Raw genomic sequence first — 15,601 nt, 5'->3', positions numbered from 1 at the left:
TGGAAAAAAACCCAGCCTACTATGCACGTACATAAGAAGAAAACGGCGGAAAAAAAAGCACAACGAATGGTTAGGAGAGTTTTATTGCTCAATGTCCCCACCATAATCACAGGCACATAGGAAAGGAGCCAGCTAGATTGTCATGGCCAGGACACTCCTCAAAACAATATACCCAATTGATGCTCATAAGATGATCAGAGCGCTCTGCACAACATCTCCACCTTCGGCTTTGACCCACTTTGAAGCAGCTCACTCTGCCACATCGTATTTCGAAGCGAAAAGCGTAGAAGTTTTTCTCTAAACGAGGAGTAATTCATCGACACAAATTGTTGGGTTAGTCTTGGGTGGGGTGCGCCAGGCCCGTGCAATAGTGCAGCGCATGGGCGACGCTTGAAGACCCCAGCAGCAAGCTACTGTAACGGGCCTTCCCCCTAAAAAAATTAATTTAATATCGTGTGGCCCATTGGACCACGTATCAGATATTAAACTGATAAGAACAGATACTACACTTGATCTTAGCCAAAAGGCCGAGAAAGGTATGCTTATTCTTGTTGATTGCTTCTCGTTTTATAGATCGCCTCAACCCCGCTCTCATCATACCTATTCGGTTTGGGACTTTGTAGACTCCGTGAAGTGCTTCCAGTAGCCGTAAAGGTCGATCACATTGTGAAGTGCGTCCACTTACACTTGCAGCATTGTTCGATTTCCTTCGCACAGAACGAACAGTGGCTGCAGTGGCTGTTGCATCCGCGGCTCCGCCATTGCTGGACGCCAGTTTTGAGTTTTTTTTTTTAAACAAAAGAAAGACCAGTAGTTGGTGAGATTTTTCTGGACATGTTTTCTGATATTAAATATATATATACATTTTATAATTTAAGTGATCAACTGAATTTTATTACTTATCATTCTTACACATCACACTTCTTTTTATTTTTTTATTTTTTTTAAATTAATTAAATTATTCTACTTATCATCTATACACTATACATTTAGTAAGAGAAAAAAATATAAAATACATTTAATAAGCGAAAAAAATACATTTAGCAAAAGAAAAATACATTTATTTCTTTTATTTATAGAGATTAAATTTGCTTGATTATAAGTATAACTTGGAAGGAAAATACTCTTACTAAAATTATTTCTATTGTAAAATAGATTTAACAAATTAGATAAAATCACATCAATTTATAAAATAATTTTTATATAATTTTTTATAGATGTGGTAGTATTCATTTTGTAAATATTCATTTGAGACTACTATTAGACATTCTTTCAAGATCCACGCCATGAAAAAATTACACTATTTAAATCATTTTATAGCCTTGAGATTCGAAATCCCAGCTGCACAAATCATTTTTATAGAATTAGATCAAAGATATTTAGAGTGACATATTAACATGTCATTTGTCCAATAATAGCTTTTCCAACGAGTAGAGGTGGATGAAAGAAATAAATTATTTATTTCTAAATGCAAGACCTTTGAGTATTTAAATAATGCATTAAACAATGATATATTGCACAAATGTAGCAAGAAAAAGGGTAATAATACTTGTAACATCACCGAGTATTAATACCCGATGATGTTACTATGTAACTCGTAACATCATTGAGTTTTCCACCGGCATGAATTTTCTCAGATTTACTGCACTCTAGCTATGAACAGTCGACACGCGCCCCACCATGACGTTCTCCTCCCGCATATTTAATGGAACGACGCGAAACCGTGTCCAATATGTCGGCGTGTGTCCCTCACGCGCGGTTTGTTTCCACTTGTGGCCTTCACGGGCCGCCGGACTCCAGTAGCTCCGCCGGCTACACGCGTCGCACCAGCAGAATCACCACCCTCTGATCCTTTAGATTGGTCAGACGCCTCTTCCATTCAACCAGCGTGTGGTCCTCATGCACCACTCCAGAAGCATGGGTTGACTATTCCTCCACTGCAGATCTGCTCTTACTCTGCTAGTCTATTCGGATTATTGCTTTCCCTAATCGGTGATCTTGTGAGAGAGACTAAGGACCTCACCAACAAATACCTCAAGACTTTCAACAACAGTGCATCCACTTGCACCGCTTCCAGTGATGACTTGCCTTCAAAACGTTTTTCAAGACGGTTCCCTCTTAGCAAGGCTTGGGTAGAGACAATAAATTGGTCTCAAAACCCTTTTTTTTTCTATTTCTTCACCATATTTGCATTGTGTTTGTTATTTTCGGATATTTTGTTCCCACCCCCTCTAACATGTATCATCTTTTATTTTAACGAAGTTTGCTTGTTTAGAAATAAAAAAAAATACACGTCACATCAATAACGTGGTTGTTATCTAATGGAGTTACGAGTAGCACCCATGCAACACCATCAATAACTAATATAACTCTCATTTTTTTTGAGTCAAATTTAACTCTCACTTAGAATAATTTGTACAAATTTTAAATATATAAGTTTCGCATAATTATTTTTATAAAAAATAAACTCTATCATATAAAAATATAAAAAACTATAAATTATTTATTAATAAAATTTACTTTTTTAAAAAATCTATACAAAATTTATATATTTAAAATTTATATCTAACGTTACATTTCTTGTGTGAGTTGGAAGTTGGTGTTATAAGTAGCATACTAGCATGAGCAGGATAATTAAAAATAATAATAAAGAAAAGATTTGAGTTCATGTTTGGAGGCACGAGTATGATAACCAAGATCAGGTCATGCCGGGCGGCGCTTTTGATCATTTGTCCGGCAAAACAAATAGCCCGTGTTTGGGGAACTGGACTGCCCGCCCCGGGTTTCCTCAAGCCCGCCTAGGCGCCTAGCTTTGAAACCTACCGCCTCCCTCCCCACTCCAACTCGGGCGAGAAATAGCTCGTAAGTGAGAGCCTAAAACCCTAGAATAAGATTCTCTTGCAGAGTAATCACCGAGACTCGACGTCGAAGATGCCAGGGGCCACCCTGGAAATGGAGCCAGTGGAGCCACAGTCACTGAAGAAGCTCAGCTTCAAGTCCCTCAAGCGAGCGCTTGATCTCTTCTCCCCTCTGCATGGCCACCTCGCTCCTCCCGATCCCAAGAGGTCACCCTCTATATCATCCCCGAATTTATATGTTTATTCCTTACTGAATCTCGATTGTGGCCCTATTTCATTGAACTAATTGATTTTCTGATAACTTTTTTAATTTGTGCAGTAAAAATATTCGCATGAGCCACAAGGTCGGTGAATTTTCCGTTCATTTACAAGTTCGGCTTCTTTTATTGTGTACAAAAAGTGAACAAATCTCGGAATGCATCTTGAATGATTTAAAGTTTGTTAATTAACCATTGAGATTGTAGTTTGAATGGGTTTTGAACGAGATTTTTATCTGGTTTGTAGGTAAGCCTGGAGTATGGAGGAAACAAAGCCATGACGAGTCAACCTTCCCTTGGGGTTAATGCCATTGCATCGGGTCATGGTGCTCAACCTCCAGTTCCTCCTAATACCCTTGCTCTTACAGGTATTTTAATACTTTAATGATAAAACATAATGATTGGAATTGAGTTTTGTTTTGCACCAAAATAATATGCAATTAGTTATCAAACCTTAACTAAATCGCTAAAATGTAGAAGTTGCATTAGCCAACATTAGAATGTCAATTATTTTTTACACTTAAGGATTTGTCGGTATTTCCATGCTTGTCTCCCATCCTTAATGATTTATATACGAGTAGGATTGCAATATAAGTGCTCTATTATTCAGTCTTTTGATCAAATAGTGGTCCAGTTGAACGCTTAATAATCAAGAAATGTTGGATATAGTGTTTTTTTTGTTATGTTTCTTTTATAGTAAATAATTTCCTTGGTGATGAGAAAAAGTTTCATTTGATTAAATGAGATAAGATTTGTTCCCCCCTTTCTTGTGGTGGTTTGGGGATAAGAAAGCTGAGCACTTTCAATAAGGTTTATCAGGAAATGGCTTTGGAGGTACCATCAAGAAAGTGATGCTTTATACAGGACCGTGGTTGATGCTAAATTTGGGAGCACTTGGGGTAGCTGGATTTCTAATGAAGTCTGTGGTTCATATGGTGTGGGTGTCTGAAAATTTATTAGGAAGGGCTGGGAGGATTTTTTTTTTTTGCAATTTCAGATTTAAGGTGGGTCGAGGCACAAGGGTCAGATTTTGGTTTGACGTCTGCTGTGGTGAGACTGCTCTCAAGGAGGCTTTTCCTTCTCTGTTCAGAATAGCATTGTACAAGGAAGCTTCAGTTGCCGATCATATGGACATTTCAAATGGCCTGCTGCAGTGGAATGTGCCATTTATAAGAGCAGCACAAGATTGGGAACTGGGAGATATTTCTGACTTATACAGCTCCCTATACACATTGACTTTGGAGCATGGTGTAGAGGACAAAATGTTGTGGATTCATCCCGGAAACAAGAACTTCTCAGTAAGGTCATTTTATAATGCTTTGACTTCACAATCTTCTACTATTTTCCCTTGGAAGCGTATTTGGAAAAGCAAAGTGCCTCTGAAAGTTGCTTTTTTTGGTTGGTTGGCCTCTCATGGAAAAATCCTGACCATAGACAAGCTGAGAAAGTGTGTTATTTTCATAATGGATTGGTGTTTATGTGTAAAAGGAATGGAGAACCAATAGACCACCTTCTTCTCCATTGTGATGTGGCTTAAGGGTCTTTGGGATGATATATTTGCAAGGCTGGATATTACGTGGGTGATGCTTAAAAGAGTGGTGGATCTCTTGGCTTGTTGGAATGGAGTAAGGGGAAATCGTCAAGTAGCGGAGGTTTGGAAGATGGTGCCTTTATGTCTTATGTGGTGATATGAAACGAGAGAGGAATGGACATTGCTTTGAAAATAGAGAACGTTCTTGTTGGGGGGTATTAGAGTTCTCTGTTACTTTGGGCTAAGGCCATTGTATTAGAGGGAGCTAATTTTAATGACTTGTATGCTTTTTTTTTTGGTTAGTACGATGTAATTAGGTATATTTTTCTTGTATACTACCTGTGTACTTGGGCTTTGCCTAATTATGAGGATTAATAAATTTTTCTTATAAAAAAAAAGCAAATAATTTCCTTTTGGTTAGTGAAACAAAATTCATGAAGAAAATATGTTGGCACGCTTTATTTCTTTCTTAAATGACATTGGTTTTAGGCATTATATTGCTGCCATTGTAAACATGACTAAAATCTTTGGGATATGTTGTTATTGTTTTGCAGGTCCAGAGGATTCTAGTGATCTTCAAAAGGGAGGAGCTCAAAATGATCTAATCGTTAGTCCATCCATTCAACCAAAGGCATCGTAAGTACTTTTGTGATACCCCATATGATAAGTAAGGGTAGGTGGTGTATGAGATCCCACATTGTTTGAGAGGAAAGGCTCTTGCTCTTTATAATGTTCCAATGGGGGGATTCCAATTGTATCATTGACTAGTCCTTTTGGAGTATAGGCTATGTGGCTTGGGTCTTCTATTGAGGCGTTACAAATGGTATCAGAGCCTATCCCAACCAGAAATATGGGACTTGAGCCGTGTCACTTACGATAGACGGGCTTGATGAGGATGTCAAAAATTTAAGGGGGGCAAATTGTGATGCCCCGTATGATAAGTAAGGATAGATGGTCGTATGAGATCTCACATTACTTGGAAAGGAAAAGTTCTTGCTCTTTAAAATGTTTTAATGAGGCTTCAATTATATTATTGACTAGTTCTTTTGGAGTATAGACCATGTGGTTTGGGCCTTCCAATGGGGTGTTACAACTTTCCCCCCTTTCTCTCTTTGATTTGCACATATACAAACACACTTTGATATTCTGTTTTTAGTTACCTACCTTGCTGCCCATGTTTTCTGTGGCCCTTTTATAAGGAACAATAGTTTTTGTATTTCCCTCGTAGCGGGATAGTTAATCTTTAGGTATAATATTTCTAAATTACCACTGTACTGTAATGGGTTGTCACTAATAGGGGTGTGCATGGTCAGTCGGTTTTGGTAGGAACTTCAACTGGGTTCTCTTTGAAATTGAGACAATGCAGGTATCATATTCCGATAGTTGGTTATATTGGTTTGGGGATTGTCAGTACTGGGCAGAGGAAGAGATTGAGTGGTGCTTGCAATGGCATTTGAGACAATAACTTGAGAGAGGAATATTGGTGTTGGATCCTGAGCAACAATATTCCATTCAGATCTTTAATTGATCGAACTTGTTTCGGATCATACGCAGGGAATAAGATAATAAGGGGTATAAATAAACTAAAGATTTTTTTTTTTTGATAAGTAAGATATAAATAAACTAAAGATTTGATGATGGAGAAAGTGATTCTGACCTCATTAGAGACTGAGAGAGATGAGGACGAGATGTTCTACTAGAGATGAGGGATATGGAGGCTTATTGAGAGAGAATAGAGACTGAGGATGAGGATCCAGACTATTGGAAGGAAATAGATTGGGATTTACTTCTTTTGGGTTACAATCAAGTGTATACAACTTGAAAGATACAAGTAAAGAGACCTATAAAATTTTGCCACATCAACTTTTGTTTTATAGATACATATGATTTTCACATATGTATATTTATCTTTTATTACTATAATCTCGTTTAAGTTGACCAGTTCTAGAATCAGTTCAGTCGGTCTTTCCACTGCATAGGTATTAGTCTTTCAGTCTCTAAGTGACTTTTTCTCCTGAATGGTAAGCAAATATTCTCATATTCTAGTGTGGTAATATTGAGTACTCTCACAACTCCGAGGCATACAAAACCAACTTTTCTTATTTGATTTCTTAAAATATTTTCTGTTGCATTTAAACTTATATAATTATATGGAGGAAAATTTGCCAATGTATTGAACTAGCACTGATGATGCATGCTTTTGCCAGGAATGATGTTGGTCTACCCAGCAAAAGCTCTGCAGTTGTTTCTGCTTCAGGATCATCTGAAAGGTTTTATCTTTTTTCTCTACTTTATTTCTTAGATGCAGACAAGTGCTTAGCATCTTTTTGTGGGGATAAGAAAAGAACCCCTAATTATATTACAAGTTCTTTGAAGGACTAAGTTTTTATAATGATTGAAGTAGAAAACAGACAAGTTTTTGGCATATTTTGCTAAAATAAAAGAATTTGACAGTTTTTGCTGAGCTAGTATTCATTATGTCATGCATGCTGTCTTTTGTTGAAATTTACTTGCAGTATGTGCAGATGCGCTATATTGCTTGTTATTGTATATTGTTCTTCAGAAATGCTGTTATAAAGCATTGAAAATATAATTTATTTTTATTAAATCTCTACAAGACAGCACTAGACAATTGAAGGTCGGTTGAGGATTGTAGATTCTTTGATACATTAACTTGCACATCAATGTACTTATAAAAAAAAAAACTTGCACATCTATGTTATTGTTTGATGCTAGCTCAATTTGACTTGAATTGCTTTGGTTTCTTTCTTTAGGAATTTATCTACATCTGCTATAATGGAAAGAATCCCAAGCAAATGGCCACGTCCTGTATGGCATCCTCCATGGAAGACCTACAGGGTAAGCCTTTCTTTTAATTATAAATGGATAGGCTGTAAGTGGTGGACCAATGGCATTAGTATTGCGTTAGGTGTTTTTTTTTTTTTTTTTCCAATTCAGATTATATGCTTGTATTAAAATTTTAGGATATAAATTCTGTTTGCTTTTCTTTAAAATATGGAACAAATTGTGTTCCTGTAACACCCCGAGTCCAAAAGTGTGATTTATTTTTATTTTTATTATTATTATTATTGTTTTTGTTATTGTTATTGTTATTGTTTTATTAGATATGTCTTGAGGTAGTAAATAGTATGATCATATAAATGTATGCGTATTGTGAATATTATTGTCATATATGAAAATATGATGTGCTTATGATGGTTATCTACGCTGCGCTAAGAGACAAGCCAATGTTAGATTCCTTTCATGATCTTGAGGGAATATGAGATTATACTTGAATGAATAAATTTGTTTGATTAATTGAATGTTACTAAAAATCGTATGAAAGCAATGAGATATTCATGTAGTAATTCAAGTAAGTATGCCATGTAATAGAATAGCCATATTATGCGAGCCATGTTCATGTAGTACTTAGATTATGTATGCCATGAAATGTCATAAAATATTCAGATCATATTATGTTATGCCATGTATAAGAAAGTACCATGTTATGTTATGCCATGTATAAGGAAGTGTCATGTTATGCTATGTCATGCTATACCATGTTCAAGAATATGACATACCATGCTATGATATGTACAAGAATATGACATATTATGCCATGTTATGCTATGCCATGTACAAGAATATGCTATGTTAGAAATATTCATGAAAACCTAATAAATTTTCATGCATTAAGGAAGTTAAGAAATATTACGGTGCCACGGACTCAAGCGTGGTTAACCATAAGTTAAGTGAAACACAGACCCAAGCGTGTTTCACTCCATGTTATGCAAGTTAAGTGAAACACGGACCCAAGCGTGTTTCACTCCATGTTATGCAAGTTAAGTATGTTATGCAAGTTAAGTGAAACACGGACTCAAGCGTGTTTCACATCATGTTATGCAAGTTAAGTGAAACACGGACCCAAGCGTGTTTCACTCCATGTTATGCAAGTTAGGTGAAACACGGACCCAAGCGTGTTTCACTCCATGTTATGCAAGTTAGGTGAAACACGGACCCAAGCGTGTTTCACTCCATGTTATGCAAGTTAGGTGAAACACGGAGACTCCATGATATAAGATATTATGCATTCACGATTACATGTTTGCCACGATTATGTATGCTTCCGCTTTTGGTCAATGATTAAAACATCTGCTATGTGAGTCTATAATGATATACGTATGTAAAATCCTTCAGAAAGTCATGTTACGTGTTTGATTGTAATCTATGAAGTTGTAGGTATGTTTTGAAGAGTCTCATAGAAATGAAATGTATGTTACAAAAATTATATTTTACGGTATGATGTGCTACTTACTGAGTATTCGACTCATTTTGTTTGTTTGTCTTCTTGTTTTCTTCTATGTCTAATTCTCGCAGATGATGTCTATGATGATGCAGAGTTGGATGGCCAGGAATAGATCTAGTACAAAGACTTAGGAATGAATAAGTGATATTCACACAAGAATTAGATTCCTTTTTATGTCATTCATAGGATTAGTTTGTGTTCTTTTATTTTACGTTTAGTTGTTAAAACAATCATGTTCAATCTAGTTTTAACGTTTTGATGAATTTCAATAAATGAGGTATTTCTGGATATGAATCTCTTTACCGGGCACTAAGTTATAAATGCTAATAACATCTCTATCCTACGGGAACGGGGTGTTACAGTTCCTTTCCCTGAAGAAACTTTTGTTGTGAAATTTTAAGCAAGTTGTGCGTTTCTGGGGAACCAGAATCCTTTTTTATATCTAAAGCATAAATTGTCAAGTTCCTATTTGGACTTGCCTTTGATATGTATGCAGTATTTTTCAATTTTGACTCCAATCACCGTTATTTATGAATTTTTTACTGTTAGTTAGAGTAAATTAGGTTTCCCTCTATGTTTGGCTGCTCGCTACAGCTCCTGTTTCTCTATTCTCCTAGACTATATGGGCCTTTGTTCCTTTTCTGCTTCCCCTAGATGGGTATTCCCCTTTTATATTTCCTGTGTACTTGGGTTGTGCCCTCTGTGCTTTTAAAAAGATTACTTCGCTTGATTTATAAAAAAATTATAGCTAGATTGGGCTATGTTGGCAAACACACACAAACAAGCAATTAGTCACTTTTCAATTTTTTGAATCTGTTCCTTTATTTTTGAATGGCGGAAGGTGGAACTGATTTGCTGGTCTAGCCAGATGAGGTTGCAATGAAAAATAAAATTGAAAAGAGGAAAATAAGGGAAATGTATAGTATTTTGTGTCCATGCAGCTACTTAACAGAAAAAAGTGTCCATGCAGCTAAAAAAAAAAGGAAAAAAAAGTCTCATCCGTAAATTTTGGGAGTTCCTTTTTTTTTTTTTTTACTGTAAAATAAATACTGATTCCCAGTCTCAATGTCATTTGTAATGGATTGGCTAACACCTCGTCTCTGGCTGACCTCTTGGATTATATTTTTATTTGATAAGTTTGTTGTTAATGGTGCTGTATCTTTGCTTAGCCACTTTAACATTCTCTAATTTCATTTCTTTAGGTCATCAGTGGCCACTTGGGATGGGTGCGATCTATTGCATTTGATCCAAGTAATACATGGTTTTGTACCGGCTCTGCCGATCGCACAATCAAGGTATCCATCTTCAGTTTAATTCATCTAAATTAGTTCTAGAGACTTGTTCCGACGATGCATTATAACCATTTGGGTTTGCTTTGGTGTCTTTCATAATTTTTCCTTTTTTTTTTTTTTTAAAAAATTTTACTTGTCCAAAAAAATCTCTATGATTTTTTTTTTGGTGTTACTTTAAAGCCCTACTCTCTCTAGCTTCACATTTTCTAAGAATTCCTTGTCTAGTCATAAATTTTTTTATCTCTCACATGTGATTCCCATTGGATGATCTGAAATTGCTTGCTGTAAACTTGGAAATGTCTTGGGGAACATTAATTTCGTTAGAAAATGTTTTGGCAAAACATGGCCAGAAAGTTTGGTAAAAACTTACAAAACTGAATTGATTAAACTAAAAAAGTGTGGCGTGCCAAAGCTCAGTTATTGCGAGAATGGGTCAATAAGGAGATTGTCTTTCTGTTATTTACTAACCGATGACTCTTTTATTAGGATTCAAAGAATAACAATTATGATTATGCTACTACCCTAATGCTTTTCAATATTTTAAACCCCATGATCTCTGTCTCTCGAGATGTTTCTTGGTAAGGAACAACAACTGAGTATTTTTTCCCCTTTGATTTTTTTCTTGAGCAGATTTGGGATGTTGGAAGTGGAAGGCTAAAACTCACCCTAACCGGACACATAGAACAAGTACGAGGTCAGTTCCTAACACATTATTGATGGTACATCAGGTTCCATTGGCTAAATGGTAAATGAATCAGGTATAAGATGATAAAAAATGTGTGATGGCTATGAGGAATCCCTTGACACCTTGCTTACAGCCATTGAAGCAAGTCCCTCTCTTGAGGATAGTGATTCTTCTGCCTGTGGTTCCAATCTGGGCAATAAAAATAAAGGCAATAGAGATTTAAGAAGGTTACAATCCTCTATTAACTATGACTGAAAGTACAAGCTGAAGTAGAGCTAAAGGGAGATCTGATTTTAGGCATATTGTGGCCAGTACATAGCTTTTAGGGTTTTCTGTACAGTGTGCGGGGATTTTGTACTGTTTCTGTAGGCTTAGTGGGAAGCTCAATCCTAAGTTAAAGGGATTTTTTGGAGGGGTAACTTTGTTTTTCCGAGATAGGACTTGGTGGGTCAGAGCTTAGTTTGGTGGATTTTTTCTTTCCTTCACTTTAGGTGTTTCTGTTGTATATTTCTTGTGTACTTGGGTACATCATCCAATTTTAATGAATTTTGATTACTTAAAAAAAAAAAAAAAAAAGATGGTAAAAATGTGCTTTTGCAGGCCTTGCTGTCAGCAGCCAACATACGTACATGTTTTCTGCTGGTGATGACAAACTAGTCAAATGTTGGGACCTTGAACAGAATAAGGTTAGAAACTCTACGTAATCCAAATGTTCAATGTGCTGTTGCATCGCTAACTCTACTTGTTAAGAACATATTACTTTTGTTTAGGCCATCCGGTCTTATCATGGTCATCTAAGTGGCGTCTATTGCTTGGCTCTTCATCCCACTATTGATGTTTTGCTGACTGGGGGACGTGATTCTGTCTGCCGGGTATGCAGTTAATTATTATGATTGAAATTACCTACTGAAGCTGTTATAAGCTTCTTACTACAGTGAGTTTTTTTGGTGATAAATTGGGATGAGAAAATGATTTTGTGTTTCAATGCAACTATGTTTAGGTTTGGGATATTCGTAGCAAGGCACAGATTTTTGCTCTATCTGGGCACGATAACACCGTTTGTTCAGTGTTTACTCGACCTGTGGTACGTGGAATCTGTTTCTGGTTGACACCTTTTTCCCCTAATATATGCTGATTTCAGTTTTTAGTGTCTATTTCCTAAAAGAGTTTATATATACATATATATGCACACTAAAAGCTTTCATATATACATGTATATGTCTAATACTATAATCAGACATGGGCCAAATTTTACCCTTTCTTTCTTTCTTTCTTTTTTTTTTTTTTTTTAAATCTCTCATTTGCCCACCTATTTCATGTCATTGTTCCTGCTCCCAACAAAGGTTGCCAACCGTATTGAGAAGTTACAAATAGACTTCTTGTGGAGTGGATTGGGGGAAGAGTTCAAATTTCATTTGGTTAATTGGCCAAGGGTCTGTACTCCATTTTCTGTGGGTGGATTGAGGATTTGCCACTTGACAAAATTTAATCAAGCCCTGCTGGGTAAATGGTTGTGGAGGTATCAACACGAAAGACTATGGAAGTCAGTTATAGATTCATGGTTTGGGGAGGCTTAGGGAGGATGGTGCTCGAATGAGGTACGCGGCCCATATGGGGTGGGTTTGTGGAAATACATTAAGAGACATTGGGAGATCCTCCAAGGACATGAACATATTCTGGTGGGTGACGGTTCTTGTGTTAGATTTTGGTACAACAGATGGTGTGGTGAAATAAGTTTCCAAGACACATTCCCGACCTTTTTTGAGCTTGCACAAGACAGGATGCAGCAATAGCTGACCTATTGATCATTTCCAGCGGCTCCCCTAAGTGGAATATTGAGTTCACTAGGGCAGCCCAAGACTAGGAGTTGGAGACTATTACAGTGTCTTATGCGACATTATATTTTGTAAACATTACCGAGGGTACAACTGATAAGATGAATTGGAGACCATCCAGGGAAGGTAAATTCACTGTTAGATCATTTTACCAAGTTCTAATGAGTCCTGGAATGACTATGTTCCCATGGAAGAGTATATGGCAGACGAAAGCTCATTCAAAGGCAACTTTCTTCGTATGGACAACGTCATTGGACAAGATTCTTACCACAGATAATTTAAGGAAACACTGGGTTATGGTGTTAGACTGGTGCTGTATGTGTAAGAAAAACGGTAAATCAGTAGATCATTTGCTTTTAGATTGTGAGGTGGCCAGGACCATGTGGGATGATTTCTTCATGAGAATGGGATTGTCATGGGTCATGCCTCATAGATTGATGGATTTCCTTGCGAGCTGGAAAGGCCTCCACGGTAACTCACAAGTGGCAGCCATTTGGAGAATGGTTCCTTTATGTATGTGTTGGTGCATCTGGCGGGAGTGAAATGCTAGGAGTTTTGAAGATCGTGAGAGAACAACGGATGAGCTTAAAGTTTTTTTTTTTTATAAATCATTGATCTTATGTGCAGGGGTCATTGTTTGTAATGGACTAAATGTCCATGACTTTCTCCTTTCGATTGTAAACCATACCTAGGGGCTTCTCATTTATACTCCATGTGTATTTGGGCTGTGCCTATTTCTATGAATAAAACTTCTTGATTACCTATAAAAAAAAAAAAAAAAAAAAATCTCTCATTTACTTTATGTGGCGTAGGACACAAGTTATATCCTTTGAGAGGTTATTCAAACGTTAACTTAAATATCTTGGTTTTGTCTATTAGTTTGTGTGGATGTTACCAAATACTGGTTCAGGGCTTTTTTTTGTTAATTTTATATGCATTTGCACATCAAGGGGTGTGGGGACTTTGGTGATATCTTATATTATGTTTCTCATTTTTTTCAGGATCCACAAGTTGTTACTGGCTCTCATGACTCAACCATCAAGTTTTGGGACCTCAGATTTGGTAATTGTGTTGTAGTGATTGATTTCGTTTCTTAAAATATATATATATATATATATATAATTAGTCATTTTTCTTTATTTCATTTTCTACTTCCCAGCCTTTTACATATATAAACCACATATAAACTGTTGCCTGGCAGGAAAAACAATGCTTACTCTCACTCACCATAAAAAGTCGGTGCGAGCAATGGCACCACATCCTAAAGAGTATGTGCCTATACCTATTATTTGTTACTTGTGAAATAAGTTAAATAACAGAACTGTGGTTTTCTAATGTCATGCTTTTGCTAAAAAACATATCAACTATTGTGCCGTCTTCTTCTCAGGAATTGTTTTGCATCTGCTTCAGCTGACAACATTAAAAAATTTAACCTCCCGAAAGGGGAATTCTTACACAACCTGCTGTGAGTTCTCAGCTAGCTTTTCTTTTATGTAAAGTTGCAGACAATTTTCTTTTCTTCCCTGTTAATATTTAATATTCTGTTGTCTTGTAAAAAAATATTCTATTTCTTAATAGGAGTGATACTCGAATGATTTTCTTGGGATAACCAAGTGAGATTGCGATTCTGATTTGTGATGATAGTCTGAGGCAGCCAAGTGAAAGCTGCAAATAATTAATAATAACTATATGAATTTTTCCCTCTTGTTGGGAAGAGGCAAAATTAATGATGCACCCATTGTTTTGCACATATACTTCTATGTTTTTTTTTAATTCCTCTCGTATTGACTTGAGCTGGAATCAGTCAAAAATCACTTTTAAAGTACACTCTGAGCATCCACTGAGTGTATTTACCAAGTCTAGTGATAAACTGATATTCTGATGTTGTTAGTGGTGGTTTCTGAGCAGCTCCCAGCAAAAAACTATAATCAATGCAATGGCTGTCAATGAGGAGGGTGTGTTGGCCACAGGAGGTATGGGATTTGATAAATTTGGTTGCCTGATGTCTAGGCACCCTTTCTACAATTTACTTTCTCATACTTGTTTTCTTCTATTTTCTTTTGTTGTTCTCTCTTTTTGGAAACATTGGGTCCTTGTATTTTCCACACTGAAGTCGATGAGGTTTATGGAAATAATCTTTTTAATCTTTTCTCCTTTTGTTTATATAAGGTGACAATGGCAGTCTTTGGTTCTGGGATTGGAAGAGTGGTCACAATTTTCAGCAATCCCAAACAATTGTACAGCCTGGTATGTATTGTGTGTGTGTTTTTTTTTTTTTGGAGTGACTAAGAGGAGTCCAGTTTAATGACTGTTAAGTTCTTCCTTGCAGGCTCATTGGATAGTGAAGCTGGAATCTATGCTACATCCTACGACGTAACTGGCTCAAGGCTTGTTACTTGTGAGGCTGACAAGACAATTAAAATGTGGAAAGAAGATGAGAATGCTACTCCAGAAACCCATCCCGTTAATTTTAAGCCACCTAAAGATATTCGGCGGTTCTAGTGGTCATCTCACGTTGATATGGAAAATTGTGAAGCAAAATTAGAACTGTAATGCGTGTATGCGATTTGCTTTATTAAATACACAGGGCTTTCCGGGGAATATATTTTTGTAAGCTTTGATGTAGCGTCAATACCTGTAGGCAGAAATTTTCATATATTTGGTCTTTAAAGAAGTTTTCTTTGTACCGAAATCTTTAGCTTTTGTTGTTGTAGAGTGACTGGTGTTGCTAAATTGTTTTTGTTTTGGGTTGGATGTGGCTCAAAGTCATGTAAACTATTGAGACATTAGCGACTCGGTAGTTGTAATTTAAATTAGTGCCAGTTTTCATCAAGGGC

At 36.5% G+C, this 15,601-nt stretch overlaps 1 protein-coding gene and 1 non-coding gene across 2 annotated transcripts; one reads left to right on the top strand and one right to left on the bottom strand.

Moving 5' to 3' along the window:
* Positions 1–344: 344 nt before the first annotated feature.
* On the bottom strand, positions 345–540 carry LOC118349080. Its single transcript, XR_004802073.1, has one exon. It is a non-coding gene; the product is annotated as a U2 spliceosomal RNA (small nuclear RNA).
* Positions 541–2,680: 2,140 nt separating this feature from the next.
* LOC109019719 (protein pleiotropic regulatory locus 1-like) lies at positions 2,681–15,601 on the top strand. Its single transcript, XM_019002069.2, has 17 exons — positions 2,681–3,065; positions 3,178–3,202; positions 3,363–3,483; positions 5,201–5,282; positions 6,854–6,916; positions 7,421–7,505; positions 10,155–10,247; positions 10,875–10,938; positions 11,530–11,615; positions 11,700–11,801; positions 11,930–12,013; positions 13,766–13,826; positions 13,966–14,032; positions 14,152–14,229; positions 14,673–14,737; positions 14,934–15,011; positions 15,094–15,601. Exons 1-17 carry the CDS (start codon positions 2,932–2,934, stop codon positions 15,264–15,266), a joined length of 1,461 nt encoding a protein of 486 aa, XP_018857614.2. The 5' UTR covers positions 2,681–2,931; the 3' UTR covers positions 15,267–15,601.

Source organism: Juglans regia, chromosome 7, assembly GCF_001411555.2.
Source record: "Juglans regia cultivar Chandler chromosome 7, Walnut 2.0, whole genome shotgun sequence".
Lineage (NCBI taxonomy): Eukaryota > Viridiplantae > Streptophyta > Magnoliopsida > Fagales > Juglandaceae > Juglans > Juglans regia.
Note: the sequence above shows the minus strand (reverse complement) of the source record. Positions and strands in the feature narration are given on the sequence as shown.

What these genes read in the sequence shown, in the direction of transcription:
- LOC109019719 (XM_019002069.2), top strand. Translation starts at nt 2,932, where the DNA reads ATGCCAGGGGCCACCCTGGAAATGGAGCCAGTGGAGCCACAGTCACTG. An exon ending in ATATTCGCATGAGCCACAAG is followed by an intron (nt 3,203 to 3,362) that starts GTCGGTGAATTT and finishes TCTGGTTTGTAG; the next exon opens with GTAAGCCTGGAGTATGGAGG. An exon ending in GTTTTGGGACCTCAGATTTG is followed by an intron (nt 13,827 to 13,965) that starts GTAATTGTGTTG and finishes GTTGCCTGGCAG; the next exon opens with GAAAAACAATGCTTACTCTC.